The sequence below is a fragment of the Megalops cyprinoides genome, chromosome 15 (assembly GCF_013368585.1).
Source record: "Megalops cyprinoides isolate fMegCyp1 chromosome 15, fMegCyp1.pri, whole genome shotgun sequence".
Lineage (NCBI taxonomy): Eukaryota > Metazoa > Chordata > Actinopteri > Elopiformes > Megalopidae > Megalops > Megalops cyprinoides.
Genome location: NC_050597.1, coordinates 32888559 through 32910304, shown reverse-complemented (window position 1 = coordinate 32910304; position 21746 = coordinate 32888559). Strand labels below are relative to the sequence as shown.

Sequence of the window (21746 nt, the reverse complement as noted above, 5' to 3'; positions counted from 1 at the left end):
ACAAGGACAAAAAAGTACTGCTGTACATGTTTGTAAAGTAGTTTATATTGTTGGTCTAACGTCAATGAAACAATTCAGTGTCTTAGAATACAGAGTTGTACACAAAATAAGAGAGACAAAACCCTGAAATCCCCATTATGTTGCAGGTGTCCTATAAATTTTTTATCTGTTGTATTTTGTATCTATCTATTGTAGATTTTCTGTTGTATTCATACTGCAGATTCTGATGTCAGTTTAAGTGCATACATATATTTATATATATAATTTACAAGTTTTGTCCTGAGTGTACTGTCTAAATATAGTGCATGCGATCATACATTTGCAAACCTGATTTTAATGGCGGAATTTTTAGGTTTGATAATGTTAAACATTTTACCGACGCGACCTTGCAGACGAGCATGGTGACCACGAAGGCTTTAGCATATTTCACATTATGGCCTAGCGCCAGCTTGCTGCGGACACAGGGAGAAATACTCGGAAGAGAAATGTCACAACTACTCCTACGCAGTTCCGGCGTTTGCCTGCTTTGGATCTTCAGTAGCTGAGGGATAACAGAACAAGTTTCGAAAACAGATCGGCAAAGGAACAGTAACACACTGAGGTAACGTGAAAACAACATGTAGTTAGAAACATTTTGTGCATTTAGCTCCATGACAGTTTTTCTTTGTCTGAGAGGTGTATTTTAATTCTTGTTCTTGCAGGCCAGTAATATGGCAAAGTCATGTAGCCACCGAAACGAATCAAACTAGTTGTTCATCTAAAGGGACCGGCTCACTCGTTGATTGGGTGTAGTTCTGATCTTTACTTACATCCGCGCGTAGCTAATTAACTCGCTTCATGCTATTTATGCCTTCACGTTATGCTACAGAGCATAATCTGTTGACTGGAAGAAATCAATCTGACGTGAAACGTGCTCTTTTTAGAACTAATGGAAGCTAGCTGATTGATTTGAAGGAGACACTCGTTTAAGTCTGTGTAGCCTCGCGATTTAGCTAGTGAACATGTGAGTGAGTATGCACATGTCTTTTAGGTCACTGTCATGTCACCGCCCTGACGCGGTCAAATCCGATAGCTGAGCGTGAATTGCATGGCAGGGCGCTGTCGTATATCATCTGTTGCCAGTTTCGACTGAAAATAGACTTAAAGCTACGAACTATCGGCAAACTAGATTTCTAGCTTGCTCAAGAGGGAGGACTATTAGAGCAAATCGTCCATTCGGGCGGAGACAATTGCTTAGAAAATGTTTTGTATTTTTTCCTAACATCCCCGGATTTTCAAAAATCCGAGAACAAGGACGTTTTACAAAAATGGGCCGTTTGCAATTTAGGATACTTTAGTCAATAACACTATCAGGTAAATAACTAGATAACTCTCAGACAGTGCATTTGGTCAATTTGCATTTGGCTTGGTACCTTCCGCACAGAACTGAGACATCACACAAAGTGTATCGCAAAGCCTGTTAAAATCTCTCGTTTCAGGTTGGAACAGAGATGTCATTTTTATTTGAATGGATCTATAGGGGATTTAGCAGCGTGCTCCAGTTTTTAGGTAACGTATTTCACCTTTATTCTCTTTTTCAAATACTTACTTGACGCTCAAAAAAGAACTTCAGAGATGGGTTATTTTCAAGTTTTGTAGAATAATGGTGGGAATATTGCAGCCTTTATTTGTATCGCTTTTGTAACCATAATGAGTTAAAATATTCCTAGGTCTTAAATATATGGTTTGGAAATGCTGATCAATAAATGGCATTGTAATTTTCACGGATGACTAATTGACCTCTCCTGTGCTTCTTTTATCCAGTACTGTATTTTGTAATGTATAATGTTATATTCTGGATATTACTGTATGCATGCCGATCTAAATAATAGCAATGAGTAAATTTGAGCAGTAGATTTTTCATTTGTTATTGTTCAATTATGAGTTCCATGGTTTGTGAAAACACCAAAAATGCAAAAAACAAACATTAACACTCAAATTCTGTTGCTATTCTTAAAGGCAAAGTACATAATGGCTGAATTGAATAAAAGACACTTTATTGCCTGTATATTGTGTTTTTCCTCTTCTCTCAGGTTTATATAAGAAATCTGGGAAGCTGGTGTTCCTAGGGTTGGACAATGCTGGGAAAACCACGCTACTGCACATGCTTAAAGACGACAGACTTGGGCAGCATGTCCCCACACTGCACCCAAGTAAGCAGCACACCTTTTCTGTGTCTGAAGGAGCAATGCAGAACAGCTGATAGCTGACATTTCTACATGTTCAGAAGGTAAAAGGGTTGAGAGTTCAGTTTTAAACCAGTCTGTGTGCACAACCTTATCATGGCACTACTTGCTAGGTTATTAAAGGGAAGCAGTTAAATATACTGTAGATAGGACAAGAGAGAAGATGAGTAAAAAATCTATAAATTCATTTTCTGTGTTATTTATAATAGGACTGCCCCCTAATAGTCGACTAAATGTTAGTCGATGAGAACAGTCTTAGTCGACCAAGTTTTCATTGGTCGCAGAAAAAGAAACCCCTCAAACTCCATTCAGGAGCTGCACCTTGTCGTTAAAAGGTTATCAGACTATGTCGGGCAGGAAATCATCCAAAGTGTGAGATCATTTCCAGCGTGTAAAGGACGACCCCAAGAAGGTGACATGCAAACTCTGCATGCAAAGATTCGCCTATCATTAGTTTACCTCAAACATGACTTATCACCTGAAACATGTAGGGGAGAGCTGGTACGAAAGTAACAGGGCGATTTTCTCCGAGCCCATAAAAGTCTGATATGCCTGACTGTATCAGCATGTACAGCATGCAACACTTACCAGAACACCGAAAAATCGTGTGTATACATCGTACGGAGTTTGCGGAGTTATACCCGAGAACCTGTTTTCAATCACGGAAAGTAAATTCACTCAAGCGGTAATTTTTTTTTTATTGACAAGTTGTGTCTTGTTTCAGGGGTCATATATCATGATCATTTGACAGATTAATTATTAGGCTACTTTAACACATCCTGACGTTTGCCATGTCAGAGTTTTTCAGTTTAGAAGCAAGTCAGGTTTAACTGTCAGAAGTCATTGTTGGGACGATTATAACAGTTGTTTCTTTGTCCCTCTACAGTAACAACGATAGTTATTAGGCTGTATTATTACAGTCATTCCATATTTGTACAAAATAGCACCTGGTGTTGATAGAACACAAATGTGAGCTGTTGATCACAACGAAAATTAGTTTCTGTCTGTAACGTTATTTTTTTTCATTAGCGTTATTAAGCTTCTCATAGTTTTCAGTTAGCATTTGCTATATTTTTAATGTAAATTATATTTTACATTAAATTATATTTTTAAATCCCTGTTTCCTCAAAACTAAAATTAGCTAGATTTTTTCCAATCTAGTGTTCTAATCGCGCCGGTTTTGGCATACGCGCTAAACGGCTAATCACACCGTGCGAAAGGGTTATTCCATTATGCTAAATAATTAATGGGCTAACTAACATTAACGAATTGCAAAGTTAAGGCTATAGGCAGCTAAATAAATATATTGTCATATGCGCTATTAGGCTTATCCAAGTTTTCGTGGGGGCTGGGGAAGCTAAATTACCTTGCTTACTGTATGTCTAACTTCATGTTTTTGTTTTTGTTTTTTTTTTATTAATCTTTTTTTTTCTAACTTATAGTGTTGGTGTTACAAGTTCATAAGTTGTGTTATAGGCTACTGTGTTGAAATAAATGAACAAAATGTTCAGTCTCCTTGCTGGTTGTTCCGACACATTCAGAATTATTACCGCTTTTCCCGTTAGCATTGTCCTTAACAGGCGGCTTTGTGCGTGCGCTTGTAAAATTTATATTTTAAAGGCTCATTATTACAGTTTTGTATTTCTCTGTAACGTAGCACACTGTTACTTATAACATTCTTTCTCAGCCCTGGAGCTCAAACCATTTTATGATGCCCCCAAAAAATAATCAATATATTGGCTATTTAAATAATTAAATTAATATCATAAACGTGCAACGACTAGTCGACTAATGGCTTGAGCTAACGACTACTACTCGACTAGGAAAATCTTTAGTCGGGGGCAGCCCTAATTTATAAAGGGTTATTTTCTGCACTGAGGGTTAACCTCCAAATTTTGTAAAAAACACCATCTCCCTCTGTCAGTGACAGGTCTGGCAAAAAATGTCTTTCAAAAACATTAAAAGCTTAAACAAACTAACCAGGTTGTATATCTCCTCTTGAGAACATACAAATATTCATACCCTTGAGAACAGTTTTTTTAAGAGAACACACTCTCTGCGAGATTCTTTGCCTTTTCTTGACTGAGTTAGTGCAGACCCTGCATCATGCAGGCAGGCTTCAAATCTGTCACAGACAGGTAAAGAAATCTTCTCCACAGCTTCTGTGGAGCTACATAATCGCTCTTTCTGTCACAGATGTAAATTAGATGTGCTTTACCTCATCAGGTTGTAAGTTTTGACAGAACTTTTAATCAGTGGCTCATAAAATAATCACCAAAATATGTTGAAGATTATACAATTGTGTTGGCATAAACACTCTCCATCTGACAGTCTGCCCTAAACAAATCTCTCTGTTCATTTGCTTTTCAGCATCCGAGGAGCTGACGATCGCTGGGATGACATTCACGACCTTTGACCTTGGTGGTCACGCACAAGGTGAAAATTTCAGTGAAGAGGTCATTTGAAAAATCTTCATTATAGTAGTCTATTCGTCTGCTCTGTGGCTATACAACACAGTATGTTTGGTTTGAAAATCCAATTAGCATGCATGGCAGGACATTGGTAAGCATCTGACACCTGTTCATATGGTGTGAGGATGCTGTTCTATGCAGGGTTAGTAGCTTTCCTTTGGACAGCCCATACACTATTTCCATGGCCTTCCCTACTCTTTGGCTGGATTTCACCCTCGAAAAGGAATAGTAGCAGTGCATCTAAAGAGGGGCTTTATACAATCCCCAGCTTGTTGCTTAATTACAAATAATGATATACTTTATTGCTGAATACTTCTCCACCATATAAACTCCTCTCATAAAGATATGTCAATGCTAATAAGTTATATTTAACATACCAAAAACCATGGTAACAGCTTTTGACCCATTTGACTCCATTGTGGGGTACATGGGAAATATAGTTAACTTCACCCCAGTCCTACACCACAGGGGCAGTGTGTGGTGAGTTTATGCCCTGTAGAGGGAACCAGTGGGTTCTGCAGGATCTAGGATGCTGCTGTGTTGCTGCATTAAAGGTAGCCTATGTGCTGTAGATTGTACACATGTGGTTGATAGGATCTCAAATGGTATTTATCACAGATAGAAAGAGGACTGGTTTTGATATTAAAGCTAGGCTTCTTGGGCCAGCTAGCTGGCGTGACTGTACCCCAACTGGCCCTGAAATACACAACTGTATACAAGTGCACCATACCAATGTAAGTGTTTCTTCTTTTACAGCGAGAAGGGTTTGGAAAAACTACCTGCCAGCTATAAACGGAATAGTTTTCCTTGTGGACTGTGCTGATCATGAACGCCTTGCCGAATCTAAAGTTGAGCTCGATGTAAGGTCTATGCACCTACTTCTCTTACCATTGATATTTCCACAGTTGCAGAGTTTACGTTGTATCAGACAACAGTGGGACAGCTTCACACATGAGAAGCTTAAAAAAATCAAGGCACACAATAAGAGAAAGAGCTGAATCTGAATTCTTGAAAGTTTTTTTTGTTACTGCCATGAATTTTAATTAATTATGTGTACACATGCACAATTATATACAGTAATGTACACCCCATGAACATTAATTCGTGCCACCTTCTATGGTATGTTCAGCTGTAAGGTAAAAAATATGAAAACTGCTAATGGGTTACATCGCTCATATGAAGGCGCTGTTGACTGATGAGACAATCTCCACCGTGCCAATCCTGGTTTTGGGGAATAAGATTGACCGGCCAGAAGCCATCAGTGAGGATGCGCTCAGGGGGATGTTTGGCCTTCACGGTCACACGACTGGAAAGGTTAGAATTGTTTTTTTTTTTTTTTTAATAAACTTGTCTTGCCAGTATTTTGAATTGTCTACATTTCATAAATAAGTTTTACAAACTCATAAAATGCAACTAATGTATGCTTATTGCAGATGAACCATATAAAAATATGACAGTGCATAACATTTAAGACAGCTTGTTTAGTAACAAATGTAGGTGATCGACATTAATAGATTAGCATCCCTAATTCTCTACAGTGCAGGCTGACGATATTGTCATGACGTGAAAGAAATCAATGGAACATAACTTTGAACTGGTTTTATGTGGAAATAATTACAATAGCTGTAACAATACATTCTTGAATGTTTTGAATTGTAATTAATATAGTTACATTAGTCACATTACATTACATTTACTGCATAGACACCCTATTCCGGAGAGAACTCCATAATTTAGCGTTTTTATGTCCTATTCATTTATGCCGCTGGGTTATGCACCTTTCCTGAGGGTTCAACAGCAGTGCCCCACTGGGGAATTGAACCAAAAACCTTTGGTTTACAAGTAGGGGTGCAACGGATCACAAAACCCACGGTTCAGATCGTAGCGTGGTTTTTGAGTCACGGATCGGAACATTTTTCGGATCCGCAAAAAAAAAAAGGGTGGGGGGGACAAATATAACTTTGCTTTCCATTAATTACTTAAAGAACTTAAAGAACACATAAAGCAAGGAACTTTTGCTTTTGCAGTAGCCATGATTTCCATTGCGGTGTAGGAACTAGTGATGGGAATTCCGGCTCTTTTTAGTGAGCCAGATCATTTGGCTCAGCTCAGCAATAAGAGCTGGCTCTTTCGGCTCCCACATGGCTCTTCATTTAGTCCCACTTCTGGCTTTTATAATTCAGCCAAATTTAGCAATGACCTATGATTGGTATGTGTGCATGTATATCACTTAAATTATTCCATGTAATTATACTAAACCTTATAATTTCCAGAAAACCATTATTTTACATTGTTTGGTATAAAAACATTAATGTAAAAGCATTATTAATTATTAATTAACACTATTACACATGTGTATTGAACGTTTTATTTATATTGAACGTTGTAAATTAGCGTTTCACTACAAACACTAAACACAGTGCATCTGGTCCTCGTGCATAAATGTATGTTACAATATTAACATTCAGTAAGTGCATGGAGTGCAGGTGGCCGAGCAGTGTGGCGAAAAGATTATCCTATTATTCTGTCTTGTATTAATTAACAAAACAAAAAAAAAAAAAAAAAAAAAATTGGCTCTCAGACGGGGGCTGGCTTTTTCATGGAGCCGACTCGTTTGTGACCAACACATCACTAGTAGGAACCACTGGACTTGTAATATTGCGACAGCTTCAACCGCAACGTAAATTCCGAGCTCTTGTTCTGCTGTTCTTCAGCTGTGTCCGCTCCCTATTCACTATATAGTGCATATATATATACATTTTACACTTGATCATTGGACTTAACTGCCAGCTAGCTAGCTAATATTAGCTAGATAGGTAGCGGTATTATCTAGCTAGCAGGTTAATGTCAGTTGCAACTAGCTAGTCACTTAGCTAGCTAGCTGGCACAGACACAAAGATGTTCATACAAATGTTCGAATAAACTTGCAAATATAAAACTATATCCAGAAAATTAATAATTTATTGTATGACTACGAATAGTGAGTGAGTGAACGAGTAAGCGATTTCGGACGCAGCCTTCGTCTTCGCAACACTTCTGCTAAGTAAGGTTGTTGGTTTTTAAAATGGTGCTTGTATCTTTTCACTGCAACTATGCATCGAGATTTAGGCAATTATTTCTGTATTTCTGTTAACTGTATTTCACACTATTATGGTTAAACTTTGCAATTAATCCATGGTTCACATGCGTGCCAAACTGTGGGGGGTGATCCGTACGGATCACGGATCAACTACGATCCGTTACACCACAATTTACAAGCCCTAGTCCTTACCACAATACCCCACTGCTGTCCTGTTCTGTTCAAAGCGGTCGTAATCATCACTGCTTCAATATCACAGCGTGAATAGGTAGCAGAGACTTGTTTTGATTTACCATTGAAGGTAGTTCGGCTGTTGATAAGCATCTGCTGAGGTGCATGGGGAGGCTGGTTCCTCATGTCCGCTCACATCCCTGTCCTCTCCCCAGGGGAACGTGTCACTGAAGGATCTGAATCTGAGGCCCATGGAGGTGTTCATGTGCAGTGTGTTGAAGAAACAGGGGTACGGGGATGGATTCCGCTGGCTCGCTCAGTACATCGACTGACCCTGCTGAGTGTGGCCAGGTCACTGAAGGTTTTTACCATAGGGAGACTGGGATGGTCCCCCATTTCTTACTGACTCTTCTTACTGAAAAGGGAAAAAGGCTGCCCACCACTTTGGAAGCTACAATGTACTGTATTTAACCAGCTTGAAGTGATGTGAGTGCCCTGGTGGTAAATGTTTCAGCTCTGCTCCGAAATGTTTGCCTTCCTTTTAAACAGTGCTTGGTGTTGGTGTGATTTAACATGTTTGATGCTTAAAGTTATGAAACAAAACCCTAGATTGGCAGAGGCACCCCACTAACATAGTTTCATAGTTTGCCATTGCATAACAGTAATGTCAACCTTTTGTCAGAGTAACCCAAGCCATTCATTTGCATTGAAATCATATTTATTTTTCAAAGTATATCCAGGTGTGTAGAATGTCAAGAGAGTAAGATTTACAAAAATTATCCTGTCACTGAGGCACAAAGTGATCCTTAGGTGATAATCTCTAAGGACCTTTGACCAGTTTGCCATTCTAATGGTACACATTTGAACATTAGAGAATGAGATTATGTAAAGTTAAAATGGGGTAAATGACAGTCTGATATTGCTAAAGATACCGTTCTAAGCTCCATTTTAAGCTTTATGTTATCATTCTCTCCAACTACTATAAACAGCTTTGAGCCACTCTAAACCACTGCAGTGTGCATTTTTAAGTAACATTTGAACAGAAAATAATGGCAATTGGTGAATAGTGACACATGTCCCTGTGCATTCAAACTTTTAATCAACGTGGTAAACAATACATTGTCTTAGATTCAGTGTTGTGGAGAATAGGTTTTCGGAAGGAATGTGATCAGTTTGCAAAGAAGTGGGAAGTATCTTAAGAGTGATCTGCCAGTCCTGCTGTTGCCTTTTACAAACCTTGCCAAAGACACATGTTTAGATCTAAAGGTAGCTTTAGATTTGTCATGCTTCACATGATGTGGAGGTGTGATCAGTTCTGTTGACTTCAGTATAATGTGCTAAATGATAATGGAGTGATGGCCTCATGAAATGCTCTCAGCTGCTAATGTACCAGTAAAAGAATGAAGCCACATCAATACAATGAACAGGAGAAAGAAGCAGCAATACATACTATTAAGGTTGTGACTGTTGAGCTACTTATGATTTGTGGGGCAGGCCACAGTAACATGCCCCTTAACCCCATCCTACCTCCATCCTAAATAATAAATAAATTAAGGTTGTATGGTAGGTCTTTTCTAATGAAACTTGCTGCCTCAGACACTATCTGGGGATAGGAGTGTGAGGCGTTATGTATCTGTTCAATTCAGAAAACACACAGACAATTGTCAACTTCTATTTAAGGCTGATTTTTTTCCTCTAAAGCCAAATTAAGATGACTTTTTTCACCATTTGATGGGACTGTGGTGACTTACTGGTCAACACCAGCCATCTTAGTGCTCTGATTTTAAACTAGTTATGTGTTTACAGTGTGTTTTCATTTGAACTGGAATGCATTTAGTTCAGCAAACGATGTCCTGTAACACTAAAGGTTTTATAATTCTAAGAGTTTTTGGTAGTGGGATGGGGCAATATTATGTATGTACTGTACATGTCATTGTAGTTACTGAAGTGTACATTGTCTACAGAAAGCACAGTTAACTGATGAATCCATTTTAGACTTAGTACGATAAGTATTTTTTGACTATCGGCTGCTAATAACAGTTAGAATATGAGAGTAGTTATGATATATGCCATTGGCGTAAGCATACTGTGTTTCTGTCTTGTAGATAATGTGAAATGAATGCACTTGTTATTTGCTACAGGCTGTCTCCCTGAACTGAAGGAAAATGTACATCTTGCCCTTGAGGGCAGTTGTATGCATTGATTATTAAAGGTATTAAAGCTGAAGTTTGCCATGTATGTTTTGAGTGTTCCACTAACAGATTTGTCATTTTTTGCAGATTGTGATTAAAGTGTACTTGTCTGTTTGTAATACTAGAATAATGTATGAATTTAATGTTTGTCTGAATCCTGTGCTGTCATAATTTATCCTTATGCCAACATTGTTTATAGGGCTGCCCCCTAATAGTCAACCAAACCGTTAGTCGTTGAGAAGAGTCTTAGTTGACCAAGTTTTCATTGGTCGGTTAGTCACAGAAAAAAAACCCCCTCAAACTCCATTCGGGGGCTGCACCTTGTCGGGCAGGAAATCATCCAAAGTGTGGGATCATTTCGAGTGTGTAGAGGACGACCTCAAGAAGTTGACACAAACTCTGCAGACAAATTGCAAAGTTAAGGCCATATGCAGCCAAATAAATATATTGTCATAGGCTTATCCAAGTGTTCATGGGGACTGGGGAAGCTAAATTACCTCGCTTACTGCATGTTTAAAACCTTTCGCATGTACGGTCACACCGGTGTGATTTGCAGTTTAGCGCATAAGCTAAAACCGGTGCGATTAGAACACTAGACTGGAAAAATTCTAGCTAATTTTACCTTTGAGGAAAATAGCAAATGCTAACTGAAACTATGAGAAGCTTAATAACGCTAATGAAAGCATAACGAACCATGTACCACACATGCTACATAGCATCAGTGGCGGCGGGTGAGCTGGAAACAGGGGAAGCCCAAACACTACCTATCTATCATTACTTTTGACTTGTTCCCCTTTATCGTCCTTGATTAACAATAAAACAAATAATTCACAGAATAATTGACACCAATTGCATAATTAGAATAAATTATTATGCTCGCGAAACACCGCAGATTGTCTGTAGTTTGTGTGCTTGTGAAAGCTACAACATGAGATTGTTTAATTAACAAGGATTTTTATTGTTCATCAAGGAGGAAAAAGGGCAACAGGTTGAAAGTAGTGATAGATTTAAAGGTATTTTTCAGGCTTCCCCTGTTTCCAGCTCACCCGCTGCCACTGCTTCATGTGCATTTCTTTCTATAGGTGCATCCACTATACTGTGAAGATGACTCCCCATCCTCAACTTCATCTTTGTGGTCAACACTTTTTTAACAAAAGGCTGTTTTTTATATATCATTTGTTTTATAAGTTATTGTGTTGGTGTTACAAGTTCATAAGTTGTGTGATGTTATACTGTGATGAAATAAATTAGCAAAATGTTCAGTCTCCTTGCTGGTTGTTCAGACGCATTCAGAATCATTACCGCCTTTGCCGTTGGCATTGTCGTTAACAGGCAGCTCGCTTTGTGTGTGCCCTTGTAAAATGTTACTTATAAAATTCTTTCTCAGCCCTGAAACTCAAAATATTTTCTGATGCCCCAAACATATATATCTAAATAATTAAATTAATATCATAAACTTGCAACGACTAGTCGACTAATGGCTTGAACTAACGACAACTAGTTGACTAGGAAAATCTTTGGTCAGGGGCAGCCCTAATTGTTTGTTTATTCATCACTGAACAACTGTTTTTGCTTTGGGGATTTTTGTAAATCACAGATGCTCCTATTCCGAGCAACTTGCATAGCTTACAGTCTGTATGTTATCCATTAACACAGCTGGATATTTACTGAAGCAATTCAGTTTAAGCAACATCCTACAACAGTCTAACTGGGAATTGGACTGGCAGTCTTTGGGTTCTTGGGTTTGGGTTGCTACACTACACTGCTGCCATGTGACTCTGATAAGTGGGATGATTGGATAGCATCAATTGTATTTATACATTATTTTATAAAGTTGTGAAAATGTTAACTGTATTGACACATTTGTATTACATGCATGCTCTACACTCTTATTCACAGTTGTTCTGTATGAGAATCTGACGGAAATAATGAAATAATTAACTTAATAAACAGCTTAATATGTAGTTTCGTCTACTAGCTTGTAATGGCAATAGTACCACATTTTCATAGAAGCATTTTTCATTGCATGAAAAATACAGTATCTATGCATAATGAAAATTTGATGTGTTGAAGCAGACATTAGTAATATTTTTCCCAAGATGGCGCAGTTTTTATCAGTGGTGTTACTAGCATGTCATCCTGGGGTGGGCATTTGGATATGTGGGGTGGTCAACTATATCCAATATGAAAAGAGCCACAACTCAAAAACCTCTCTTTTTGCCTGTACAACGCAGGTTACTTTTCATTTAAAAATACGCCGAAAAAAGCTGTAGGCCCACATATACAACAGTAAATTAACTACAGTTAAAAACTACAGTTGTGCTATTCCCACATCACAAAAAATATTACAATTGCTGATTATTTCCATTTATACTGTAATTGCAGTTATTAATGTAGTTTGATAGACATGAAATTTACAGAAATGAAGGATCAGAGTGCAGTACTAGCAAACTTAATGCAGAATTACAGGCTGTCATTTTCAAGCCTAATAAGACAAGAATATCAGATGTAAGATAGCCTTGTGTTTTCTTTTGGGAACACTGAAAAAAAGAAATCTGAAATAAACAAATTCTCAGCTGGTGTAGTCTATAGGTTCCTAAGACAAAGATATATAACACAAAAAAAACCTTCTCCCTCTCCCTGACTGTTATGCCCACGGAAAGCAAGTTCGTTTACCACAAGAAACTCGCCAATGCTTTTAACGTAATATTTGCATTTTTCGACCTGACTTTGTCCTAGCAGATGTGCAACACTTTCACCAGTAGCCATGTCTGTGCTGATATTCTTGCCAAATAGACATAGCCCGCACCTGACACTGGCGGCATGTTTTTGGAAGCCACTGTCTCGGTCAAGGGCACGTTTCCTATTTGTGAAGCCACGCTTGGTGACTATATCCTCCTGACCACCGGCACCAAACCTGCGACACAGAAAACAAAAAACTGCATCACGCTGTGCTGAATACTCCAGCCACGGTCGAGACTGGTACCAGCTCGCACTAAAGCATCTTGTCTTCTGGCCAAACATACACTATATGGACAAAAGTATTCGGACACCTGACCATTACATTGTAATGACATTGTAACCCTGAAAACCCTGAAAAACAGGTGTGGCCAAATACACTATATGGACAAAAGTATCTTCCCCAGTTAGTCTGGGCTTACATGTCAGTGTTTTTGTTTGTCCATGTGCTCTTGTTTTCCTTGTGTTCCAGCCCCGCCCTCTCCCCACCTGGTCCCCGCCCACCTGATTTCCTCATTGCCTTCATCTGCCTGCCTGCTCACCTGCATCCCATCTCCTTGTCACCCCAGCCCTATATCTTCCCTGCGTGTCTCTGTCTTGTTGCTAGTTCGTTTCAGTGTTTTTTTTTACCTGTCTTGTCCCCGCCGTAGTTTTCCTGCTTCTTCGCTGCATTGCCGATCCTGCCTGTTTCCTGACTACGATTTCTGCCTGCCACTTAGACCCGATCGCTTACTATTCACCTGCCTGGTTCCTGACCCTGTCTGCCCCGACTCCCGATCCTGGATTTGCCCCCGGACTGCATCTCTGTGTTTCAAACCCTGCCTGTCTCTGGCCTTACGAATTGCCTGCCGATTTCAATAAATGCCTGGAACCGCAATATCCTGTGGTCCGCGTGTGTGTCCCAGTCACTGGCGTAACATTACAATACCATAGTTCATCAAACCACTGGTCAGTCACCATACTTTCTGTTGTTTGGTATGCAGGCGCAACTTCCAATTGATTTTTTATTAGCTGTGGATGCGCAGGAGAGCAGCCCAGAGCCACTGGAGGAGTGGGTCAGCACACACCAGGAGCTGGCTTAGGATGGCACACAATATCGCCCAGAAGAACCTGGAGAAGGCAGCAGAACAGAGGCAACAGCATCATGACATAAATGTTCCTGATGCCAGCTTATCCGAGGGACAACTGGTCTGCCTGGAAGATCATCGGTTTCAGGGACGAAACAAAATCCAAGATGTGTGGGCCCCAACGTTGTACGAAGTGGTACGAACACCTACAGACAGAGGCGGTGTCCCAGCACCGGAGGTCTGCGCTTAGGGGGACGAAGGGAGAGGCGCGCGGCCCTCCCTGCGACAGCCGCAGCCGCGGCGCCCCCCCTGGCCCCCGGGCTGGGGGACGGAGAGGCTCCGATGGATGGCAAAGCGACCCTCAGACAGGCGTAGCCCCGGGAAGAACCCGGGGCCGCAAGGTGTGTTCGAAGTGTCGATGATCAATGTGTCCTGCAATTCACATTAATTCTCGCAGCTAGCTGCGTTCTTCATCGACGCACGAGCTGAGTGATCCACCGCTAAGAGTTGTACTCTTTTTTTTCAATTTGGTTTGTCTCTTTCCACAGTAGTTTTAGCTGATGGGACAGGAGAAGTTCGGTGAGTGCATCGAACTGAGCCCCTGGCATCGAAAAATCCAACGTGGACATCCAAACTGGCTTCAGGACAAGAAGTGGTGGGACCACCACTCTCTGGCGCTGGTGGTGTGGCTTCACGACGGACCACCAGAACCACAACTGGGCAGCACTCCAATCCTACCCAGACCAGTACAGGGAGATTCTGTGGTGGGGAGTATGAGGGCTGTGGTTGTTCCATTATCTGAGGAAGAAAGAGACAAATTATTTAGGCCATGGCAGTGAGTGGGTGATTGTTGGGGCGACGACACAATTTTTTTGGGGGGTGAGAGTGGGGAATGGGGATTCCTAGTGGCTCAATTAATTGGAGAACAGGTAGGAGTGGCCTTAAGCTATTTAATCGGGAACAGGTGGGGTAGGAGTGGCCTCGAGCTATTTAATTTTAAGCGTACCACTTACCTGTATGGAAGGCAGATGCTGTTTGTCGGTTTGCACGGTGAACACGTTCCTGATTGCCTGGGTCACGTCAGAAGTTGGTCCAGGTGTAGTGACGGGGTGAGAGGGAATTCGCTTGTTCTGCAAAAGGTGTGCTTCCTTGTTTAATGGTGTGCGAGTGGAATTTGCAAGATAAATCCTTTAATGTGCAGTTTAACCATTTTAACATGGCATTCTACCTTCTAGGTTTATAACCACAGCACAGCAGGAGGACCCAAAAGCTTACAAGGTAGAATGAAACGAAGAGTAAAGCACATTGCGTTTATTTTACAAACGACTGATTTTATGCTGCAAATACTATGCTGCAGTGTGCCTCCCCGTCCGGTAGACGAAAGAGCTCCATTCTGGTGCACCACAGTTTAATCCAGCAATGCACGTTTTCCTTTAAATTTCGGGAATAATTTATACTGATGATTGTTTTTACTGATTTTGTTCGTTTTAATTGTAGCGCCCTGCTATCTGTGTACATCACCAGAAAACTGAATTACAAGCATGCCGCTACGAAGTGTTTATGATAGTCATATGTACATTTTGTTTGTATTGGCATAGCTGGCAAAGTTGATACTAATGCCAAGTCTTTCTGTGAAAACAAATGGGATATTTAGCCCTGCCAGCCGGCTACCTGTGAGGAGGGTCGAGGTCCACCTCGGTGCGTGGGTCTCCTCTCACCGTTGGGTGTCCTGTCGTTTTTGTGTGAACACTGGTGTGCAGCACGGTACTGAGATGGGAGTGTAAGTGATTGAGCACAGGTGTGACTGGACTGCTTGAATGTAAGTTGGGTGCATGTGCATTCGGTGTATTCCCTTTTCACCTTTCTGCAGGCACTCGCGGTGGGAGCGAGGGCCAGCGGCGTCGGGAGGACCTCAACCACTCCGAAGGCAGGGGAGTTAGCTTCGAAACTCTTTGCAAGTCGCTGGTCGAGCTGGATATTTTTAACATTATAGCATGGTTCGAATTATGGGGGAGCCAGGGGGAGCTCAGCTCCCCTGAAAGCCTCCCCTGTGATTTTTAGGGGGAGCTCTAAAAATGTTCACGTTTGTGTTATAAATTATTTTATTTTACATACATTAATGTTTCTATTTCTATTCTATTCTTTTTTATGGTGGCAAAAGAAAAAATGGCCTACAGAAAGTTGCCTGCTGTAATGTCCCTACAAAAGCTTAATGGTGCAAATGTGGGAAATGTTCACAAATCGGACCATGCTTGTGCTGACATTATTGGACACATTGCCAATGAAATGAGAGGTAAGTTTGTTACCAAAGTTAAAGAACTGGGGTCACGAATCAGTATTACTATCGATGAGAGCACAGTTCATGGGCTGGCATACCTGATAATTTACATGAGATGTGACGTGACAGGACAGGGGGAAGTGGACAGTGTTTTTTTGGATATTGTTGAGCTTTCAGAAGGCACGGATGCCAAGTCAATATACAGAAGTTTGAGGAACAGCTTGAGACAAGCGGGACTGGACGATGAGTTTCTAAGAAAAAATCTCATTTGTGTAGCAACGGATGGAGCAGCGGTACTCTCTGGCAGACACAGTGGACTCGTCACCAGGCTCAAGCAAGACTTCCCCAAAGTACAGTCTATACACTGCCTTGCACACCGACTTGAATTAGCTGTTAAAGACTCACTTAAGGAGGTAGCTGGGTGTAACCAATTTGAATTTTTTATCTCAAAATTGTATGCCCTTTATAACCAGTCAACAAAAAACGTCCGCTTACTCCAAGAAGCAGCTGCAGATTTAAACATGCAAATCCTTAAAATAGGCCAAATCTTTACCATCCGCTGGGTAGCTAGTAGTTTCAACACTGTGAAAGTGGTATGGAAAGATTATCCTGCATTAGCACACCATTTCAGAACAGCAATGGAAGACACCTCTCGCTGTGACACAGAGAGGCAGAAATTCAGGGGCCTGCACAAACTCTTAACAAGCACGGGGTTTTTGGCTGATTTAGCTTGTATGAAGGATGTTCTTAGAGAACTACAAAGCCTCTCGCTCAAACTGCAAGGGAAAGAAACATCTTTAGTAGATGGAAGCTGCCACATTAACCAGACCATTGACATCTTGACGGCAATGAAAGCCAGTGGAGGAAAATCTATGCAAAAAGTGGAGCAGCGCATATCAGCTGGCCTGTTCAAAGATGTTGAACTGTCAGAAAGCAGGCCGAAGATAAACCGTCTCCAGTTCTATAATGTCTGTCAGTCTATAATCGACAGCTTGAAGAAGCGGCTCCCTGAACCAGACCTTGTCCAGATACTGAAGCCACTGGAGAAACGCTTTTGGCCACAGCAACACAGTGCTCTGATCCTGTATGGTGAAGCTGAGGTGCTGGCATTGGCAAAAACTCTGGGAGAACCTGCCCAAGAGGCTGTCAAGGAGTTCTGGGACTTTAAGCTCCAAAACAGACCACCAAGGAAAACACTGGTAAAACTCCAAACAGCAAGTCTCACCTACCTGCCCACCTCAGAGTGTGAGAGGGGTTTTTCTGCTGTGAATGTTACTAACAGCAAGTATCGCAACAAGTTACATGAACGAAGCCTCTCCTCGCTTCTCTTCGTGGACTTGAATGGATCCCCCCTGGAGCTATTTGACCCTCTGCCTTTTGTTTCATCATGGATTAAAGATGGCCACAGATGGTTACAGGAAGGACAGCAAAGGCAGAAGCCCCCAGGCTGCTGTGGTCGCTCCTGACTTAAGGAAAGAATCAGGGAATGAATTGCTTGAGCTGCGTTTGTGATTACTGGCCCTAGTCCTATTTACCATTGGCGTATTTTTATGATTTTGTGATGTCAGTCTGTTTCCGAACTAAGATGCAAGATGCTGTTGTTTCGAGCTATTGTTTCAGAACTGTGGAAATATGAATATATTCCGCATATGATTGAAAGCACTTTCTGCACAGTAGCGCTGTATAGCAACCTGCACTCTTCTTACTCATGAAACCCTAGAATTACTGTGCTGTATTCTCTTGCTGTTTATTGACATTTTATCAACATCATGTACTGTAGCCTATTATTTCTTAATCACTAAACATTGACACCTTTTAATGTTGTCGTCATCTGACTCCATTCAACTGCGCTCGTGACTTAATGTCAGTTGTGGGCACCGCAAATTAGGCCTATGTTAGAGGGTGGTGACGAGCGCTGTTTACCTGATGAAGTGAATGTAAATTCCACGTATTATGCCAAGGCAAAATATATGTTTTCTGCGTTGTACATCTGCCCCTTAGTTCAGTTCTGCTTTTTGGTTGTACACTGAAGTGTTAGCCCCAATTCAGTTAGGCTATGTTCATTTTGTTGCAGTTCACAGACGTGAAGGGAAAACCAGAAGAGTGTAAGATAGGGACAGAGAGAGAGAGGGAGCTGCGAGCCGCAGGAACATGTTAATTGTGTCCATCCACTTTGTGATTTTCTTTATTTGCTCAGATTAGGCTATTAAACCTCTTGCGTGATTCTGTTGTCGTTATTCTGCCTATTATGATCATCACCCATCATATGTGTTAACTCAGCTGAGCAACTGGGCACTTGAAAACGCAAGTCAAACATCTGCATGGGTTTGGAGTCATAGTACAAATATACAAGTGCATGCATGGGAGTATTTTGAAATTGGGAACATTCTAATAACACGGACAAGGGTTGAATTTAGATTGGGGTTAGACTGTGCAGGTATTGACTATAGGCCACAACAAATTAATCGAGTAATAGAGTTAATTAGAGTTCATGTAGGAGAATTTGTAATTTGGTAGACTCATGGGAGGGAGTCGGAAGAAGAATTGTTGTTGCTGACATTAGGTTACCCCAGGAACTTTTCTTTTGAAACAGATAACATACCTCCTCCACCTTGGGAACATTAGGTTAAGTGTGCACTTAGCCACAGATATGTTCATTTAACCCCTTCCACATGGCTTGAGAAAAGAGTTAAAAAGAGAAAACGTAGCAACAGCAGTGAAGGTGAAGTGAATGCCCCTTGAAGGGCTAGTGGGTACAGAAGAGGAGTGCCCAGTGGTTGTGGCTATAAAAAGACAAACACATAAGGCGGTACAGATGTTTTTAGTACTTTGGGCTATTTCTTTTGTAGTGTTGTGGGTAGCAGTTATTAGGTGGATAATTGAACATAAATGGGAGATATAGAGACGCAGGGAATAAGAACACACTTTTGGCTAGAACGCACTTATATTGATTCAGAAGGGGTAGAGCATTATCAAGATACTCCATTGATTAATTTAAAGCTCTGACAACTTACTAAGTGGCTTAATTTAGAGCAGGTTCAAAGAGACTTTCCAGACATAGAGTGGGCCCTGTTTTTGCGAAGGCTGTGGACAGAAAGGACGTTGAGTTCAATATTGATTCAGCTGTGTAACGACCCAGAGGGGATAACAACATTACCACTTGCAGAATTTTTGCAAATACCTGAAGGGTTTGCTGTACAGGGCCAGGATAGACTGTTGTTAAATCCCAGGCTCTGCATTACTGTTGTTCCTAGGAAAGTTAGGTGGGAGACAGGAAAGTGGGCATACCTTAAAATAACAAAAGAAACCAATGGTTCAGAGCAGTTGGAATTAGATACTTATAATCCAGGACCTAATAGGAAGTACAAAACTGGGACTACAGTAGGGCAAATACTTGTGCTAATTAGAACAAGGGAAACAGACGAGGAGCCAGAGATTCCTAGGTCACTACCCAGCAGCGCCAGGCAGGCATACATGGGGTCACAGACAGGAAAAATGGGGAGAAGTAGGAGTGCTGTTGGAGTGAGGGTAAGTACTGATAAAACATCATCCAAATTACCAGAAACTGATTCAAAAGTGTATGGAGAAGTGGCATAAAAGAACCACAGGTGTCTTACAATGGCCAAAGGAGGGCACTTTTGATCTTGCCTGCTGCGAGGAGGTGGAGGCTGCTATTAAATACCACAAAGCAAAAGATGTGAGCGACAGATGCGAGGGCAAAAGAGCAAGAGAAAGAGAGGTGTTGAGCTGGTTTAAAGAGGAAGGGAAACAATATGGGGAATCAATGAAAACAATAAGAAGCATGTTCAAGAAGGAGCAAAAACAAGAGAAGAAAGAAAAACAGGGCAATTCCACCACCTTACTGTAACAATAATTCATTTTTACCATGTACCAGTAATCCATTTCAGGAAGGCCAGAACCCACTCACAGGCCCACATGGCAGCAACCCGAAGAAGGTGGGTCAATATCCACTCACAGGTGAAGCAGGAACCACATGGAAGATGCAAGGTAAAATGGAATTTGAACCGGTGGTGGGAACAATGAAGATGGTAGTGACCAAGGAATCCGAGCCTCAAGCAGTGAGAACAGCCAGGTCACTAACTGACATGTTGTTAATTGGTGTCTCTTATTCAGAGTTGTTGCAGGAGGCAAGACAAGTGGCTGAGTGCCCATATACTGAACAGGATCGACAAGAGTACGCAAAGGTGGTGATGGAGGAAGGGAAGAAGCAACAGCATGTGTCACCAGCAAAGCATGAGGAATGTTGCCACCCCACAGAACAGCATGCGTCTCCAGCAAAGCGTGAAGAACTGCGCCACCCCACACCAGAAAGAGAGGCAAGTGAGAGGAGTCATCACTTACAAGGTGGCGGAAGCAGTGAGGATGAAAATGAGGGTCTGTTCACTGAAGATGAAGAGGACGACCCACCACGTATGGAAAAGCAACTGGTGCATGGGACACTGTCCATAGAATCAAAACAAGCAGCACAAGCCAGACAAAGAAGAACTGAGACAGAAGGAGAGGGCATTGCATAGGCTACTGAATGGTAGAAAGAAACGCCTTGACCAACAAATCAGCAAGGTGGAAAAAGAAACTGGTTAAGTATTGGATGCCCTGATGTTAAGCAGCAGCAGGAGAGTATCTTGGAGGCAAGAGAAGAAAGGTGTGGAAGAAATAGAAGACAGGTTGTGTGATGAGGAAAAGAGAGTGACGCAGATGCCCCTGGCCCAGAAAGGGGGGCAGCCGCAATACATACCATGGTCATTCATGGACATGATAGGGCTGGCAGGATGACTGCCGGACCTCACCGCGGGTGCTCAGAAGTGGATCACAGCCCTGGAAGAGAGCACCGGGGGAATCAGACTGGCCCTTGGAAACATCAAAGCCCTGCTAATGCATGTTGCGGGAAAACAAGTAACTGATGCAGTCTTTACAACAGCCAACATGGACCGAGGTGTTGGGGCACGCAGTGGACCATGTAGGATTTGTAGAACAAATATGAGCAGAACTGAGATGGCAATTCCCAATCAAAATGGATCCATCAAAGGTGAAAGAAGAGGAACTGAAGGAAGGAGAAAATGTACGGAAATTTCTGCACAATTTCCAACGTAGATGGAAAGAAATAATAGAGGACGCCTGGGATGCAAGCCCTACAACAGAAAACCTGTTTAAAATGATGGTGAAGGAAAGCATGCCACAGCCGGTGCAGAGGCGCTTGGAGGGAGTTGTGGGTCTGATGACCTTTAACTAGCCAACATTCTCAGAGCTATGATACATCATGTGGACCAGTAGCGGAAAGAGGAGAGAGAGGAAGAGGAGAAAGACAAACAACTGAACAGGAAATTCGTACAGCTGGAGCTGACCAAAGCCAAGAAAGACAAGGGAGAGGTACAAGCACCAGTGGTCCCAACCGAATCAACTGAGCCCAGTCCAGATGCTGTAGCCCCAGTAAGCACAGTAGCACCTCAACCACATGCAATCCAGGCAGCAGCACCACAGCTACAAACAGTGCCAGGAGTGACGC

At 41.6% G+C, this 21746-nt stretch overlaps 1 protein-coding gene and 1 non-coding gene across 2 annotated transcripts; one reads left to right on the top strand and one right to left on the bottom strand.

Annotated features, from left to right (window-relative positions):
• Positions 1 to 524: 524 nt before the first annotated feature.
• On the top strand, positions 525 to 10100 carry sar1ab (secretion associated, Ras related GTPase 1Ab). The gene is made up of 7 exons (XM_036546653.1): positions 525 to 601; positions 1479 to 1548; positions 2073 to 2192; positions 4596 to 4661; positions 5453 to 5556; positions 5879 to 6010; positions 8162 to 10100. The coding sequence occupies exons 2-7, from the start codon at positions 1491 to 1493 to the stop codon at positions 8276 to 8278; spliced, it is 597 nt and encodes a 198-aa protein (XP_036402546.1). The 5' UTR covers positions 525 to 601; positions 1479 to 1490; the 3' UTR covers positions 8279 to 10100.
• Positions 10101 to 14299: 4199 nt separating this feature from the next.
• LOC118790549 lies at positions 14300 to 14453 on the bottom strand. The gene has a single exon (XR_005005497.1). It is a non-coding gene; the product is annotated as a 5.8S ribosomal RNA (ribosomal RNA).
• Positions 14454 to 21746: the final 7293 nt, after the last annotated feature.